The sequence below is a fragment of the Alligator mississippiensis genome, chromosome 5, assembly GCF_030867095.1.
Source record: "Alligator mississippiensis isolate rAllMis1 chromosome 5, rAllMis1, whole genome shotgun sequence".
NCBI classification, from domain to species: domain Eukaryota; kingdom Metazoa; phylum Chordata; order Crocodylia; family Alligatoridae; genus Alligator; species Alligator mississippiensis.
Window position 1 is genome coordinate 130,630,746 of NC_081828.1, and position 19,243 is coordinate 130,649,988.

The 19,243-nt window shown below is 41.1% G+C and overlaps 1 protein-coding gene across 1 annotated transcript in view; it reads right to left on the reverse strand.

The window, feature by feature from the left end:
- Positions 1–446: 446 nt before the first annotated feature.
- Positions 447–19,243, reverse strand: part of ITGA9 (integrin subunit alpha 9) — a 381,381-nt gene continuing 362,584 nt past the window's right edge. The window contains exon 28 of the mRNA XM_019483333.2: positions 447–7,029. Within this exon, the coding sequence (XP_019338878.1) occupies positions 6,931–7,029 (99 nt within the window). The 3' untranslated portion in view covers positions 447–6,930. The remainder of the gene's footprint in view (positions 7,030–19,243) is intronic.

Consider the following 19,243-nt stretch of genomic DNA (forward strand, 5'->3'; position numbering starts at 1 on the left):
ATTCATATTCAAATTAAATACTGTTTAACAACACAAGTTGTTTTAACCATCATGTCTTTTGGCAACTCTAAAGGAACAGAAGAATATGGTTTGTATTTGATATAGCTAAGACTGCATCAAATCCATTTCTATGGACTTGTTATAAAGCAGTACAATTAGTTAAATTTCTAAATAAAGAAGATATAGTCTTAAGTGTGAATAGTAACACAGAACATTCAAACTATGGCCCTGAAAACACTTAGGCACATTCATAGCTTTACTGCTTCAAGTAACCTAATCCTGACTTCTACACGATATATGAATCTTGCTTCAATTAAAACCTGTCCATTATGAAAAAAGTGAGTACGTTTCATTGTGTCAGTTTATAAATGAGCAAACAAGTTAACCAATCCAAAGCAAAACATTTGAGCTGGACAAAGATAGTAATAATAGTCATGTTGTTATAATAATTTTGCAGCCACTTTTTATTCCAAAAAAGTTGTATTTTTGTAAACCTGACATTTCCAAAACAGTGCAAGTGAATTAGAATATAGGTGAAAATGTAGCTTCTAAATACGGGTGACAATGATAATAGTGAACACATTCTTCCATCACAAATTCACAAAAAAAATTACAACTTTACAATACACAAGGAGTGACATTTCAAGAAAAAATGAGTGAAAATGGTGCGGGTACCCTACTCTATTTGCAAACTCATGCTCCAAGCAGTTATATTCTTCATGCCAGTTTAATCAATGTACAATATGTGGACAACAACCTATTGTCATGTATACCCAAAGTAACCTCATAGATAGTACGAACGCAAAAATTAGATCTATGATTCCCTTAAATTCTTTAGTGAAAGTAATGTTGCCTATTCCCACACCACATGGATAATATTGTGCATGAAAATTCTGTGTAAGACTCCAAAATATGCCCTTAAACAGAAGATGTTCAAAGAATGTTGGCACTAAGTATCATCAAATACTATCTATCATTAGTCTTTGTGTAACTGCTGTTTTCATCAACTCAACTTACCTGGACATTCTTGATTTCAAGGAAAAATATATTTTGTTAGTTATTTATGTATCAAAGCAGAAAGGGGTTGTTTCTGCGGTTTTTGCTATATCAGCATTTTTCAGTATTTTCAGATTGACAACCCTGTATTCATAGTACAAAGCCATGCCTATGTAAATATTTGCATTTCCTTAAGGGATTCACCATCATGTACAAAACAGAAATTCTAAATCATATCAAAAGTTAAGATGCCTTGTAGCCATTTTTTTTACCTTCACATTTCCTTTTCACATATGCAGCAAATGGTTATCACCTGCACTAGGGTTAGGTATTTGACTGATCAAATAAAAGGTAGTCAATTGAATGGTTCTGGTCAAATATAGGTAAAAATTGTAAAAAAATTGCCAATAGGTCCAAACAATACACAGAAACAGCACATTTTTTCCATTAACTTCATCAAAAAAAAAATTTAAAAATCATATTTCTGTCAAGAAAACTGAAAAGGGTAATTTTTTGAAAAATTTGCTATAATCTTTGACCAGTCAATTGATAATATTTGACCAGTTAATTGACCAGCTTGCCAACCCTAACCTGTAGTGTCTCACCTTGCTAGCATAGCATAGATACTACCCTTTGCTTTTCATTAGTTCCGCAGGATAAAATTCTTCCTTGTTTAGTGGGCAGCACATGGCCTGTACATGACTTAAAGCCCACTTAGGGCTTACATTTTGTTTAAATAGCTAATAGACTAAGGACTGGCCCCTTCATATTGAACAGAATTATACTGTCAGAAAATGGAAGTCAGACATCAAATTCACCCTGATGCTACTCTGGTGACTTCAACTAACTCTGAGATTGGACCTTCCATGTAATGTAGATCTACTCCTGGTCATCTGGCAGACTCATTTAGTTCCAACTTGCTCAGAAAAGTCTGGTTAGCATTTTACTACCTATGCTTTCCATGATACTGTAGACACTGACAATACTTTTATTACTTTTATTATTTATTTCTAAAGTACAACCTCTGAGAATGATTGATGGACATACTAGATCAAGAGATTCTGTAGATGTTGGGCACAGGTTGATTTGCATTCAGCTTCAAAAGCAGTTCCTTATAAGTGATAGATTTATCTAAGGAATGTATTCAGTACGCAGAGAAATGCTGAAATACTTTCAATTCCCACTGATTGAAATGTACCCATCACCCATCATTCAGAAGGTCACTTTAATATGTATGCAACACTAATATCCTACTTAAGCACTCAAGATAGTGATTAATTGGTATTGAAGGGATATATATGCCCTTTTTACTGTTAGGAATTTCACAAACTGACTTTAAAAGGCAGGTACTTCCCCTTCTGACGCTAATAAGGAGTCAAAAGGTGTTCAGTCTAAGTGGACACCCTATGCATTACAGAAATACCATCAAATCACTATATGGCATTTTGCTTCTTCATGAAAAAAATAGTACACCTTCACCAGATATCTACTTTCTATGCATATTTGACATATACTACATTCTTATTAGAATTCTGCTTTCTTCTCAGAAGATGTCTTAAACCTACTGGTGTCTGATAAAAAATTGGAGGCTTAATACATGTTTTCAACCCACCCTGTGCTGCTTTATTTCATTATTAAATCTGACTCTGTTAACTGGAGTAAGAAGCAGTCAAAGTAAAACTTGTCAAGAAACCAGTAAAAGAAATAATGAAGAATTCACATAGAACAAGTGAACCACTTGTTACATTTGAATCACAAAGCTAAGTGAGTGGGCAAAAAAACTCCAAAAAACAAAAAATGGTAGATGAATTAAATGTCCAGAAGCACAAGGTAATGTACCTAGGGAAAAATAACCCCAACTCAGAACCCAGCATTCTGTACTAGCTGCTATAACTCAGGAAAGAGACCTTTGAGCCAATGGAAATAGTTCTCTAAAAATATCAACCCAATGTGCAGCAGCAACCAAAAAAAGACAATAAAATGTTGGGCATCATTAAGAAAACAAAACAGAGAACTTCATCATCCCACTATATAAATCCATGGCACACCCACATCTTGAATACCATGTGCAGTCCTGGTCTCTGTATCTCAAATGGGATGTAGTAGAGTTAGAAACGCTATGGATGAGGGCAACTAAGATGATAAGGGCTATGGAGCGGCTGCCATACCAAGAGAGATTAATAAGATTAGGACTCTTCAGTTTGAAAAGGAGAAGGCTATAGGGGATAGAGGTCTATAAAATCATAAAGGGTGTGGACCAAGTGAAAAGGAAACTGTTGTTCACCTGGTCCCAGAATATTAGAACTAGGAGGCACCCACTGAAATTAGCCAGAGGCAGGTTTAAAACTAACAATAGAAAGTACTTTCATACAGTGCATACTTAACTTGTAGAATTCATTGCCACAGGAGGTGGTGGAGGCAGGTAAGCTAGCCAGCTTCAGAAAGGGACTAGACAATTCATTAATAGCTATTAAACAGAGTAGTTAGGCATGTATCCTTTGGCATTTGAAAACTAATGATTGTGGATGCCAGGGAGATAGATCACTCCAGATATACCCCGTTTATGTTCTCTGCCTCCAAAGCATCCACTCCTGCCACTGTTGGAAAAAGGATACTGGGCTAGAGAGACCATTGGTCTGATCCAGTATGGCACTTTTTATGTCTTCTGCTCTTAAACTATTGAACCCATGTATCATGTTACTTGAGATCACCTGTTATTTTTGTAGTGTTTTGGCATATAAATGACCTTAATTTGTTGCGAGTCCAGAGGACAGCTGGACAGATGCTGGATATCTTAGTTCAGGGGCCAAACTAAAAATGTTGAAAAATAACTGATTTGAATTAAATTGAAATGGGAATTTATTTTTATTTTTTATGTGACAATATAGCAAAAATGACGTCAAATCAACCCCAAATATACTTTTTCAAACCAAATGTACTTTTTTAATGATTGATGAATCTTAGTTAAGCTTTAAAAAAAAAAAAAGACAAGGTAATTACAGAAGAAAAGAACCTTGTTAAAAAAAATACCAAAACTTGGCATTTAAAATATGTTGAAATAAAGCATTTCAGCATTTCTGGAACAAAATTAAACATTTCAACATTTTCAGACTTTCCCCTCATTTTTTCAGCTGAAACTATTCATTGAATACAACCCATATTCATGAATAGTTTCAGTCATGGTACTTTTCAACAAATCCACTGTTCACGGAAAAAAAATCTTCTGTCCATAGTCAAGATGTAAATATCTGAAAATATGCGTTGTTAAAAAACTGGATCTCTTGCTTTGTCTATATAATCTTAGAGAGAGAGATCTTTATATTTAATCTATTTTTCTCCTTTATTCAGTTCCTCATGCTTTTATGTCTTGGTCGGTCAGTAACCTTCTTCAACATTTTATCAGAACAAACACACATGTTGAGCCAAATATACTCCTGGCATAAGTACTCTGAAGTTGGTGGAGTTACACCAGGGATGAATTTAACTTAAGTCTATAGTACAAAATAGTGCAATAGAAGACCATCAACTTTTTGCCTTGTCCCCCTTTTAAAAAGTCTTGACTCAGGTACTATAACGGTATTCTTGCTTACTGAATCCCTTTGTATCAACATGGAGTGACCTTTTGCTTTTTTAAATCTATCCAATTTATCCATTTATCATCAATTGAGAAAAGGCAGTCAAATATACTACCCAAACTACATAGTTAAGAAGGCCCTTCAGTTTCAAATTTAGAATCAATGCAGCTTATTCATCTTTAAAACTCTATCTGTCCATTACCCAATACAATCTGATATCCTGTATCAAAACAGTGAGTAGAAGGTGGGGTAGATTTGCATTAAAATAATGAGTGCATGTTGTCAGGAAAAACAGCATGAGCATAATATTGTTGTTCTTTTAGTTGGAAATTACGACAAATTTACAAGGAAAATGCCTCTTAAGAAGTGCAAGGATCAGGCAAGTACTGATTTTTGTATATCCTTTGCATTCAAGTCTTCATTGGTTCTTTACCATTCTTACTCAGGGAGGCACCTGGTAGCGGTACAAAATGAATCATGTTCTTGTTCCTCTTTCAACTCCTACCTAAGGGTGAAGTCACATGCAACTTTGACTTGCAACTAGAAGGCTAGCAAGCAAGGGAGTGGCTAGGAGCCAGGACACCTGTGCTCTATGTCTACTGTGGAAGTGGGGCTGGGAACAGTTCATTCTGGGATGCTGGAAGACTGCAGATGGCTCATTTTATCTCCATGGAGCAGACTGAAGGTACCCTAACACATGCTATGCAGCATGGCCCAGAGTTAACCCTCACCTAAAATGGTATAACTTTGAGGCACTCAGACGGCACTTAGCTTGAGTTAACAAGCTTTACTGTGCAGACACTAGTATTTTAAGTGCTCTTAGTATGTGTAAGCTGTAACTTCACCCTAACATGCAAGCCTTAATTTCTCTTTCCCTCGCACTGATTTTACACTAGCATCTCAAATTAATTACACTGAAGCAAAGTAAGAGGAAAAGTCTATTAACATGGATGGCACCAGGAACACTATCTCTATTCAAATACCTAATTGCTCTTTTTAAGAACATAGCTGAATTAATTGAACAGTGTTTCCTCCAATCCAGTAAATGATCTACTACAGTAAATACATGCGTTTTAGCAAAGTTTGTACCTAAATTAAATTTGGCTCTAATACCAGGTGATGGATGGTATCTAGTATTAAAAGCACCCAAGTTTGGAACCTCCAAATTTAAGAATACATTTAATTTGCTCATCGAGCCAATAACTTCCAAACTTTAAAAGGTTATCATATAAACAAACATGTAACTTGCATGTATACATTCAGAAGGCGAGTATAATGGTCATATCTTGTGGATACTTACCACTAGAAACATCGACAGCAGCAAGTAAAACAAATTATGACCATTAACAGTAGCGTAAAGACTCTCTCTCATACCATTGATTCTAATACTGTTCTCAACTCCAAACTATTTGTTGATGCCTTAGTGGTTGTACCACTTCTGTTACTGTGGAGTCTTGACTGTCCAATTTTGCTCATTGTCAAAGGGCTACATGTTATAAGGAACAGAGTTTGCCAAAGGAAAATATTTTTTGCCACTTTCTTCAGTACAATATGCCTTGTGATCAAAAGGCTATTTTTATGGAGTAAAAAAGCCAATGTGAACAATATTTTTGCAATCTGGGTAGGAGGAATTGTTTCCCTCAATTCAGATTACCGAAGGATAGATTCAATTGTAGAAAATCACATGGCAATAATATTTCAGGTTCTTTAGCTCATAACTCAAAAATCACCTTGAACTTGAAAAAAGTGAAAAGCACACTGCATTTAAATGATTTATATACAACTTTACCAAGCCTTGTGGATTTACTATGTGAGGTTTTTCAGCTACTTTTATCTGTTTTTTTTTTTTGCATTGAAGTTCAAAGAACAATAAGATTTATATATACATATATGTAATTCCAAGATCTTAGCCAGATATCAGTGCTTGAGTGAACTATATAGCTATTCAATAGAAACAATAAAACATTGATACAAATATAAAGACATAATCAGTATAAAAAGCTTATATTTATAAAAATACTTTTAGGTAACAGTCTTCCCCTGAGGGTATACCACATATGTTGGATTCATAAATATTGCTCTGCACTGCAGCTTAGTTACCAAAGTTCAAAGTTCAACTCTTACGGGACATGTAAATCACTCCAGTCACCTGACATGGCTGCAGGGGTTGCCTCAGGAATATGTTCCCTAGCTTGTTAGAATGATCAAGAACACAGCATCAACGGGGTCTCCGAAAAATCTGGAGAAGATTCCTTCTTCCACATATGGAAGATACATGAGCAGGACCAATAGGCTAGCAAGCAGGTGTCTCATGACTGGGTTTTTGTTTCACTTTGCTTTGCTTTGCTTTAGTGGCAGGTCACTGGTTTTTCTGGACCCAGTCCCAACTATCTTCATTCTCCTTTCTGTTCTTCTCAGCCTCAATGATTTCTTTGTATCTCCTTCGGAAAAAGCCCATCTGCAAATTGAAAGAAACATGATCAATACATCTTGCATCTCAGTGAATGAAAACCAGCCCTGGTACTGATAAACAGCATGGTACAGATTCTAATGACTAATTCTCCAGGGCCAAGTCAATGTAGTTGCTCTTGATTTACATCAGTGTAAATGAGTTCAGAATTGGGTCTCAAATCTTCAGGAGTACTCTGTTTTCCTACACCAAAAGTCCTCTTACATCAAATACAGTGAAAAATGCTGTATTTTAGATGGGCTGAGGATGCAATGTTCAGATCCAGTTGGCTTTGGGACAGAACTGAAAGCAGTGCAGGAATTTGGGTTCCGATTCAAAACTGCCAAAGTCTCATGAACTGTCCTTAGGCAATTCTGATAAAGAAAGGCATCAATTTAAGATCAAATGAACTTGCATTAGTGCAGCTAAGTTACAGGGCAGAAATCTCACAATTCCAACCATTTTCAAAAAGATTCTGGTTGTAGAGTCACATCCATTTCAGTTTATCGTCACTCCTATAAATTGGTCAGTTTTGCTTAGCTGCTCTCAAAAGTCCAAGCCCCCCACTGCCATGCATGCAAGTAATTCTTGGATGAGTCCCTACTCAGTTCTTGTAAGGTCACCATGTAATAAACCTATTCATGCCTGTGCAGAGGAACCTGTTAGTTAAGATCATCTGGTAGAATTTTTTTTTTTCAGACCCCCTTTTTTGCCAAATACTTTCCTTTTCATCTATCAATGACCACAAAGTAGTTTGCCATTCAGAAGGCAAAATAATATACCTGATCTTATAAGGTGCTGAGCACCAACACTGACTTAACTGGGTGTGGACACTGCCCAGCAGATGTTCAGCACTTTGCAGGATATGTCCTGCCTCTGATTGTGACTGCTGTTTTCTAAGTACCAACACTTGCTAAAAAGAATGCAATGGTTTTCATACCAGCTTAGATCAAATATTTCAGCGTTCTCTTCTGTTCTATTAAGCTTTTTACATAAACAAAAATGATTTTAGCACTAGGTTTTGGTAAGCATTCATAACTAATTCCTCAAACTTAGCAGCATACCATTGAGACGATTAAGTCAATATTTTGTTCATTATAATTAAACATTTATATGACTCCTACTACTCTAAACCTGCTTTCTTGCTCCTGCTGGGTAAAACATAATGCCTTAGTTCTCCTCCAGTCAGTCAGTTATTAACCTTCCCTCTTTTCAAACTGACTATACTTAAAATATTTTCTTGGTTCATTATGCTATGTTTCTGTTACAGGTAGTGCTGGTATTTCCAGCACAAGTCAGGTTGTGCCTACAGTGAATGATGGTGCCTAGCTGCCAGAGAGGATAGGGGAGGGGGCAAAGGGATGTGCTGCTGAATGCTGGAGAGGAGAGGATGCTTAGCATGGTGTTGGGATAAAGGGCAGGAGTCTTACTTGTCTGAAGGAGGCAAAGTCTGCCCACTGTGGTGGTTGCTACAGGAAAAGAGAGGTGTTCCTGCACCTAGCTGCTGCTGCACTGGCAGTGGTGTGGGGCTGCTGCTGTTGCCCCTGAACTCCCCAGGGGGCAACACACCCATTAAGTTGGTGTCTGACACTGGTGCCTCACTCACCAACCCCAAGTTAGGCTGCTGGATTCATGATAGGTGGATAAATATCGTCTCAGTTTCGCAGATAAATAAACAGATTATTAAAGTGACTTTGAAGTGACATCCCAAGACCAGAAGGTTTAGTTTTAGAGCTAGAATGAGAACTTAAACATGACCAACTCCTCATCTCGTGCACAGGCCACTGGACCTCACTTTCCCCTCTGTTGTTCTCAGGAGGGCTAATATAGCCAGCCAGCCAGCCAGCCATGGATTAGAATAGTTAGCTTCTGTAGCCACTAGCACACGAGGGAGAGATGGAGCTAGCATTCACGTCTGGACACATCCGACTCCACAGAACAAAAGAACAGGGACCCAGTTACAGGTGGATCACCATAGCATGATCATCAGTAGGACTTCAGAGAAAAGAAGAAACTCATGCTGCTCGAGATGCAGTGGGACACTCTCTACCTCTGCTATGGTACTGCTTTATACAGGCACCAAAACAACATATACCCATTTATATGGTTCGGGGAGCTGCAGGACTATTCATTTTGCAAATATTGCTCTACTCTGAAAAATGACTCCCCAAAAATGACATGGTTGATTCCATGTTTCCAGTTTAAAAAGCAACAGCGGCAGCTGCTTTTCTAACTGCCTACCCTTTATACTTACTTTCAGGGCAATAGGAGTTCTTCCTTTGCTGCACATCATTACCAGTAAATAACGATTTTGCAATTATACCTTTAGCCACACTACAGTGTACAGCAATCACACTGAGGTATAGTCTGAAGACAGTGACAGCTCAGGCAATCCCAGTGGAAACATCTCACTGATGTCAGTGAACTTTGGGTCAAGGCTACAGGGGTTACTGAAGTCAGTGGTAAAGCTTCAGTTAACTTTCTTTGTGCTGGATCAGGGCCCTAGTGAACAATTCTGTTGATACCGCAGAAAAAAAGAACAGAATCCAGCTTTCTCTCCTTACTGTTCTGGCTCTGCAGGGTTAGCAGTAAACACTTTTTGTCACAGAAGTCAGCAGATACACCTTACAATACACATAAGGAACAGATGTGTTGACTAAGCGGGTGTCATTTTTATATAGTCAGTTTTTAGAGCAGACCTACACATTCAGCACATTAGAAAAGAAAATTGCCACAGGACCTGTTTTCCTAAGATTAACAAGAAAAGTTCAATTTATAGCTTTTAAAATCAGGTTTTAAACCCTAAAGGTTTCCATCCTTCATACCACCATATCCTTGGAACAATAAAATCCACACTTGAAGTTATAATCAAAATTATAGAAAGGCTTTTTAATTTCCTCCAGGGCCAAACAAACAAAAGCAAACTCTTTCCCACTGTTATTTTAATAAAAATTGTCTGTTTGTGAACATCTGCTTCAGGAATTATCTTTAAAAGTTTGTTATGATAGTTCTGGTATTTTACTATTTCATTACTAGAAAAGGAGTGCTTTCACAGGGCTTTCCAACAGGAATAAAATGAACTGAAAGCCTTAATAAATATTACTGAAGCATGAAATCTAGCATCTACAGGTGATCTTACTATGAAATCATATATGTCATCTTCTGTAAATCTATGTGAATGATGTAAAACCAGTGGAGGAAGATGACTTAAATCAAATGGAAACACAGAAAGCTTGGACAGGCAAACTGGATCTTAATTTTTTTTTTATTTTTAAAAAAGATTTTGTTTAAAAGGGCTTAGGGATTGACTACATTTGATATCCCCTAAAAGGCAAGGAAATACCAAGTTATGGAACACTGTATCCAAATGCCTGCATATCATATTTCAACTGACAGTGATAGACTCAACTTCATTACAAGGAACTTTCTTTAACTTGCAGCTGAGGAGGAAATATAGTATACATTAGGGCTGTGTGAAAAAGCACCATTCCACTTCGACTTCGTTTTTGACAGAACAGTGTTTTGTTTTGAGTTTAGTTTTGTTTCAAAAGCACTGTTTCGTTTCATTTTATCGAAACTGTTTCACTGCTTCGACGCTTTGCCCATAGGCTATAATAGGGAATCATGAAAATGCCTAAAACATTGTCATTTCCTGCCTGATTTGGATGAAACTTTCAGGGATGGTAGCCCCTTCTGAGGGCATGAAGGCTGCCAAGTTTTAAGGGGACAAGTGCAGAAGTTTCTGGGAAACTGCACCTCAAGTTGTTGACAAGCAAAACTTCTCTTACTTGCCGGCAGCCTCCTGTCATCCAGCCCAGCAGATCTAGGGGCCTGCACCCATGGGAGGGCTCCAAGGCTGTGCCAGACTCCTCCCAAGGTGTTTGGGCCCCCAATCTGCCTGCCAAATGACAGGAGGCTGCTGCTGCCAGCTGGGACCACTGCTGGGCACAGCCCATGCCAAGCGCTGGGAAGATCAGTGCTGCTGTTGGCTGTAGGTGGCAGCAACAGCCTCCTGTCATCTGGCAGGTAGATTGGGGGCCCACCTGCACCCCCGGGAGGGCTGTGGGGCTGGACCGGACTCCTCCTGGGGGTGTGGGCCCCCAATCTGCCTGCCGGATGACAGGAAGCTGTTGCTGCCACCTGGGACCGGTGCTGGGCACAGTCCACACCCAGTGCTGGGAAGTTTGGTGCTGCCACTGGCCGCAGCGGGCAGAACCAGCCTCCTGTCATCCGGCAGGCAGATGGGGGCCCGCACCTCCATGAGGAATCTGGCACAGCCCCACAGCCCTCCCGAGGGTGCGGGCAGGCCACCAATCTGCCTGCTGGATCACAGGAGGCTGCTGCTGCCAGCTGAGGCTGGTGCTTGGTGCATACCCATACCCAGCACCAGGAACGTTGGTGATGCCGCTGGCCCCAACCAGCAGCAGCAGCCTCCTGTCATCTGGCAGACAGGTTGGGGGCCCGCCTGCACCCTCAGAAGGGCTCCGGGGGCTGTGTTTGGGGGCCTGCACACCTGGGAGGACTCAATCTGCCTGCCAGATGACAGGAGGCTGGTTCTGCAACCTGGGGCCAGCAGCAGCACCAATCTTCAATAAACAATCAATCTTCAATAAACCAATCAATCTCAGAGCTGGGTGTGGGCTGCGCCCAGCACTGGTTCCAGGCGGCAGCAGCATCTTCCTGTCATCTGGCAGGCAGATTGGTGGCCTGCACCCCCGGGAGGAGTCTGGCACAGCCCCTGCAGCCCTCCTGGGGGCGCAGGTGAGACCCCAATCTGCCTGCCGGATGACAGGAACCTGCTGCTGCTGGCTGGGACTGGCACTGGGCACAGCCTGCACCCAGCGCCAGGAAGACTGGTGCTGCTGCTGGCCCCAGCCAGCAGCAACAGCATGCTGTCACCTGGCATGCAGATCCAGGGGCCCGCAGCCCCGGGAGGGCTGAGGGATATGTCAGAATCCTCCCAGGAGGCACGGACCCCAGATCTGCCCTGGATGATAGGAGGCTGCTGCTGCCAGCTGGGACCAGTGCTGAAGCCAAGTAAGCCTGGCTTTGAAACTCGAAATGTTTCAAAACTTTCTAAATGTTTTGAGTGCCCTTGTTTCATTTCAAAGCTGTTTCAAAGGCTTTTGTTTCATTTTGATTTTGCTGTTTTGAGCTCAAAACACATTGAAACAGCTTCAAAATGAAATACCCGGTGAAATTTTGCACAGCCCTAGTGCGCATGACACGCATCTCCTTGCTGCAGAACACTGTTTATTGAAGCTTCAGCAATGTTAACCCCTATTCAGGGCTGACTCATGTGTTGGTTAGGTGTGCAGTAAATGGTGGGATGGGTAAACATATGGGGGGAAAGAAATACAAAGTGAAAAACAAGCTGGGGATCATGGAGGAACAGGTCAGACAAATAACGTCAGGCAAAGTCAGTGGCTTCTGCTACTGGACACAGGAGTTCCACGTGATCCAATGTTTTACCACTTTTCTTAATCATTTGACCAGAAGAGATTGTCTGTGAAGGTGCTACCAGTGTTTTGTTTTCTGTGGCTGCTGCAGGGCCTTCAGACATACCCAGAAAGCCCCACATACAAAAGACATTCTGGTGGAGACAACTGCTGGGACCCAGAGTCTGGGACGGTGCCTAGGATCCATGGAGGATGGACAGGGAAGAGGACAAGTACTACTTTATGTAGAGTACTACAATATAGTTTGGCAGAGATTATCTTTTGGGGATGCATACTTGGAGGGGTGAAATGGAAGAGGAAAAATGGTAGGGAAAGGACATGTTTGTAGCAATAGCATGGGGGATGGGTAAAGAAAAGAGAAGAACATAGGGAGGGAGAAGAAAATGGGAAAGAAAAGGGAAGTATGGCATGCAGGAAAAGCAGGTTGGGGCAACTGAGGGATTGCAGTGGTAGGAAAGGAGCAAAATGAAGAGGGCCCAGTGATGAATGACAACACAGCAAATACAAAAATGGATCCAGAGCCTGAGTTCTGGAGTTGAGTGAGTGCAATGTAAGAAGGCTGTTAAGGTCCTTTTGAGTACAATGTTTTGAGTGAGGGGACTGATCCTATCAGCAGAGAGAGCAGACACTTGCTGCATCCTCTCCTCTCAAAAGTTTTGAGACACTTTCAGCATTTTTTCTACTATGTGTAGAACAATGCTCACCCAGCCCTCAGATAAATCCAATGAAAAGAAAGACTGTTGAGTGTAGATTAAATCTTGTAGCCTTACTGGAACTGACATAAATTTGATGTTTGGGTTCAAAGTCTGAGAACTTTATCAGCTTTTTCTGTGAATTATTAATTTATTCTCTGAAATATGTTAGTTGTCTTTTAGTATAGCCTTGCTGTCCTCTCCAGTATTCCTTGAGCAGAAACTGAAACTATATACATGCCAAAAAAAGCCCCTAAGATAAATACTAGATGAAGTGATAGTTTGTGTTAACTCCAAGTGTAAAAGATGTCTTTTTGCATTCGCTGCTTTCCCAGACCTGAAGAAAGTCACATTGTGTCCGAAAGCTTTTCTAACATCTCTCCCAAATATGAAGCTGGCCCCAAACAAGATATCACAAAAAATTCTTGCTTCACATATTTCCTGAGACAGGAACCATCATGGCTACAGACTAAAAAAAAAACCACCTCTTTAATTTTCCATTTAAAGCAACAGAAAACTAAGACCATGTGCAGTTTACATGCATTAATTTTGAAGCTGATTCAAGACATTTCCCTGTGCTGTCAAGTCATCTACATAAACTACCATTTTTAAATAAGCACTAATCTTTGTGGTTCTGTCAAGCTTAAATCCTATTGAAAAATATTGACCAGTGATATGTTGCAGGACCTGCCTAAAGGTGCATTCTGACATGTTCTCTTATGTGAGCATACAGACAAACAGAAGGCAGACAAGGTTCCTTGGGTAGGTGTGATATCTTTTATTAGACCAACTAAAGAGTTGGAAAAATTGTTCTTTGCAAGCTTTCAGGCACAAACACCCTTCTTCAGGCACAGTGCCCAAAAGCTCACAAATAACAATTTTTCCAACTATTTAATTGATCTAATAAAACAAATCACATCTACCCAAAGAACCTTGTCTGCCTATGTCCTTAGGTCAACACGACTTCAACCAACAACCCCGGACAAACAGAAAGCACTAATCAAAGTGATCCCTATATGGCAGTGTCTTGATACATTACTTAATTCTCTTGACCAATTCTATTCTGCCACCTGCTACCTTTTCAAAAGTTGGCTATTGACCTAGTGAATTATTAACTGCTCAAATGACAACCCTCATCTTAGGGTTATTCTACTAGGGAGCCAATGATGAATATGTTTGAATGGTGAGTATATTTCAAAATGTGAATGGAACTCACACTCAGACTCCAGAATCTACAGCAAATAAAAACAGCAGGAAACTAGACTACTTTACATTATTTACTGCAAAATACCTCTATTCAGAGTTTCTAGGATCACCAATTACACTTATATTCCTAACTGAATAAAAAATGAAGTTCTAGTACTTGCATAATAACTTCATTTTGAAGCATGTATAATGAGAAGATAGTTAGTTTAACAGACTTAAGCAGGGAAAAACTGCTTCTCCCATTGGCATCATGTATTGGTAAAAGGCAAGAAAAAATGCCATAAACAGTTAAGTATTGATATAAAATACATTATGACTTGTATTACAACAGAGCCTACAGACCTCGGCTGAGACTGGAATTACATTTTGCCAGGCACTGTTCAAACAAAAATGCCAGGACTACACATAAACATTTTGCCAATAAAGTAATGTCAGTTAGGAGTGTTTTTATATATTTTTATACTGGCAAAAGCCTATTGCAGATGCAGTTATATCAGCATGGAGGTGCTTTTGCTGATATAGCTTATAGTATGTCATTTTGGCAAATTAAATATCTTGGCAAAGGTACTTTCCTGCTACCATAAGCTGCATCGAGACTAGGATGTCTTGCTGGGATAGCTAAACTAACAAACTTTTTCTAGAATGAGTTACAAACTAAACAGAAAAGACAAAAAATTATCATTATCATCCTATTTTTTATAAGTGCACCTGAGAGAGAGAAAAATTAAGCTCTCAGAGTCACATAGGAAGTTTCTTCCAGAATTTGGAATTGAACTCAGACCTCCTGAGTCCAGTGTCTTAACCACAAGGTCTTCTATTCTCAAAACTACAATTTCTCTATTAACTATAGCCAACATATAACCATTACTCAGAGTTGGTGAGCTGTTGTATTCTGGGATCATGTGCGCTCTGAATCCTTTATTGCCACATCACTTTAGTCTACTGCAGTATACAGAAATCAGGTAAAGACATAGATATCAAATTTTACTTTGGAAGTCTAGCGTGCTGCCAATACCTGGGCCTCCTTTTAAAAAAAGAGGCATGTTTGGAAAGTAACATATTGCTTGTCCATAATAAAAAAAAGAAACTCTATATTGGACAGGAAGGATGATATTGTGGTTAAGATAACTAGACTGGGACTGCAAAGATCTGGTTTCTATTACTAAGTCTTTCATAGACTTCCTGGGTTTCCTTGAACAAGTCATTTAACTGACCTGTGCCCCAGTTCACCCCCTGAAAAATTATATATACAGACACAGATGAGGAATTGAGGCACAGGCAAGTTAAATGAGTTGCCTGGAGATTGTTTTGCTTAATAAACATCTCTCAAGGTTTCTGTAAGAGAATTTGAAATGCTGTGTGCTTGTAGCTGATTCCAATTTATTGCACAAGACAAAAGTGATGTGGCAATAAAGAATGTGAGAGGTATACAAACCCAGAACAGATCAGTTCACCAACTCTTCCAATTATTTCTATATTAGCAAGCTGGCTTTAAGAAAATATTGCTGTAGGAACCAAGGATGAAACGTGTACTTTCAGTTTCAAGATAATGACATGTATTGCACATATTCTAGATAAAACAAGCATCATATTTGCACAGGTTTTTTGTTTGTTTTTTTTTACATTATTGCCTATTTATGCTGAAAAGTAATAAAATACTTAATGTGCCTTTTTGCAAATTCATAGTAAAGTTAAAGAGAGTCAGTCAATTAAGAAACTTGTCTCACATAATTATTTAAAAAATATTTGTTTAATGCTTTTTAGACATTACTCAGGCCAAATTTGCAAAAACTGCAGCCTCGGAGTCACAATATGTACACACACAGGCTTAGACTAGGAGTGTTCTTGCAAAATACACATTTATATGCAAGAAATGGGCAATTATACATGAATATGGGTGGCTTTCCATTATATATATCATATATTACCCTATTTATTTTTGTGCTTCTATATGGAATAGAATTCACTTCAATATGAAAATTGCATGCTGAACCTGCAATTTAGTCTGTAATAGTCTGCATCAATCTCATTTTCTTCTACGACCAGGTGACCTATCACCTGGACAAAGGAGAAGAGATTGATGTCATATATCTTGACTTCAAAAAAGCCTTCGATCTGGTATCCCATGATCACCTCTTGGTGAAACTGGCCAATTGTTGCCTTGGGTCCTCCACGATCCACTGGCTGGAAAATTGGCTCCGTGGTCGGACTCAGAGGGTAGTAATTGATGGAAGTCACTCATCGTGGTGTCCTGTGACCAGTGGGGTCCCCCAAGGCTCTGTCCTTGGACCCATACTGTTCAACATCTTCATTAATGATGTGGACACTGGAGTCAGAAGCGGACTGGCCAAGTTCGCCGATGACACCAAACTTTGGGGCAAAGCATCCACACCAGAAGACAGGTGGATGATCCAGGCTGACCTGGACAGGCTCAGCAAGTGGGCGGATGAAAATCTGATGGTGTTCAATGCTGATAAATGCAAGGTTCTCCACCTTGGGAAGAAAAACCCGCAGCATCCTTATAGGCTCGGCAGTGCTATGTTGGCTAGCACTATGGAAGAAAGAGACTTGGGGGTCATCATTGACCACAAGATGAACATGAGTCTGCAATGCGATGCTGCGGCTAGTAAAGCGACCAAAACACTGGCTTGCATCCATAGATGCTTATCAAGCAAATCCCGGGACGTCATTCTCCCCCTGTACTCGGCCTTAGTGAGGCCGCAGCTGGAGTACTGCGTGCAGTTTTGGGCCCCACAATTCAAAAAGGACATGGAGAAGCTTGAGAGAGTCCAGAGAAGAGCCACACGCATGATCAGAGGTCAGGGAAGCAGACCCTACGATGACAGGCTGAGAGCCCTGGGGCTCTTTAGCCTGGAAAAGCGCAGGCTCAGGGGTGATCTGATGGCCACCTACAAGTTTATCAGGGGTGACCACCAGTATCTGGGGGAACGTTTGTTCACCAGAGCGCCCCAAGGGATGACGACTGGGTCGAACGGTCATAAACTACTACAAGACTGTTTCAGGCTGGACATAAGGAAGAATTTCTTTACTGTCCGAGCCCCCAAGGTTTGGAACAGCCTGCCACCGGAGGTGGTTCAAGCGCCTACATTGAACACCTTTAAGAGCAAACTGGATGCTTATCTTGTTGGGATCCTATGACCCCAGCTGACTTCCTGCCCTTTGGGCAGGGGGCTGGACTCAATGATCTTCCAAGGTCCCTTCCAGCCCTAATGTCTATGAAATCTATGTAATCTTTAAGGAGTTTCTTATGCAAGTAGTTCAATTGACTTCAATGGGCCTACTTGAATAAAACTGTGATGTGAGTAACTTTTGCAAGATTGGACCCCTGTATTTAAAATCCCAAATTATCTCACAGAAGTAATAACTAGAACTTAGTTTTACCTGGACTTTAACAACACATTCCCATCCTACAATCCATAAGTTTAAGAAGAAAGGATAATTGACTATCCATTGGCAGAATGTTTGATGCCAACCACCAAGTTGTAAGTTATTCTGCTAACTTGAGTGTAATAATATAATGTAAATTAGCTGTCAAGAAAGATGGCAGGGATGGAGTGGGGGGGAGGGGGGCGAGGGGAATGATGGTGCATGACGGCATGCATGGAGAGGATGGCCCTGCTCCTAGGAGGTGGTGGCAGCGCAGGGTGGTGGCAGAGGGGGACAGAGGAGATGGTGGGGATGGAGTGGGATGGCAAAGTGCCTCCATGATGGTGGGGATGGGTGGGGGGCGAAGCCAGCGGTGCTGGCCTCGCCTCTCCCCCCCTGGCCCTGCTCCTTGGAGGTGGCAGCAGCACGGGGTCATGGTGGCGTGGCGCTGGCCTTGACCCGCCCTCCCCTGTCCCTGCCATCATTCTTGATGGGCAACTCACTAGTAACTTACATAAATGCCTTGCTGGATGGTAACTGAATTTAATAACTTACATAGGGAATTGTGATGGAGCAGCCTTAGTGTTCCGTCACTTTAAGGGCTGGACCAGGTTGATGGCAGGTGCCTGATGAGGGTAGCCATTTAATACTCAGCTCCCTGGAGTGGGGAGAACAGTTTGAGATGAGCCAGCAGGTCCCTGCTGAGCTCCAGGATCATCCTGGAGGTAAGGATGAGGCTATGGGGAGGGAGGCCTCATTGGTCCTGGGCATGGCCTGAAACTGCACCCTGCCAGGGAAGGGTGGCCTGGTGAAACTACGTGTGACAGGGCAGCTCCCCAGAAGTGCCTGGCCAGCTACCTCCCTGGTGAAAGACAAGGAGGAGTGCCTCAAAACCCCAGCCCCCACATCCCTGGTGGGTTCGATTGACACAGAGGGAGCCCAGGCTCACGGAAGTCCTGAGGCAAGGCCCCAGGCTGGTGGAGAGACCTGGAGCACCACCCAGGCTCCCTGTAAGACCTGAGGTTGCAGAGGCTCTGAGAGGGGGCCAGGCACCTGGCCCCACAGGGTGGAAGACCACAGAGGAGCCCCAGGAAGGGGAACCAAAGGTTAATGGGAACTGAGGGCTGGGAGCCCAATCTGTGGAGCGAGGGACCCAGTATGTGTTTGTGTGTTTGTATAAAGGAAGACCCAGTGCAAACCACTGGAGGAAACATCTGCGAGGCATGGGACATGCAAGGCGTGGTTGGAGCACATAAACACTGCCCCATTACCACTGGGGTATTTGAAGGGCAGCCTCCCACCTACTTAACATCTTAATTAGATAACGACAGGGCATGGCAGGTGAGCAAGGCAGGCGGTTTGCCCAGAGACAGGGGTGTGTCAGTGCTAACACTGAGTTTGAGAGCTGCCCTTGTCACAGGAATGTATACTTAACTGCTATAATTAATTAAAAACTTCACAAACCAATACAAAGTTGTA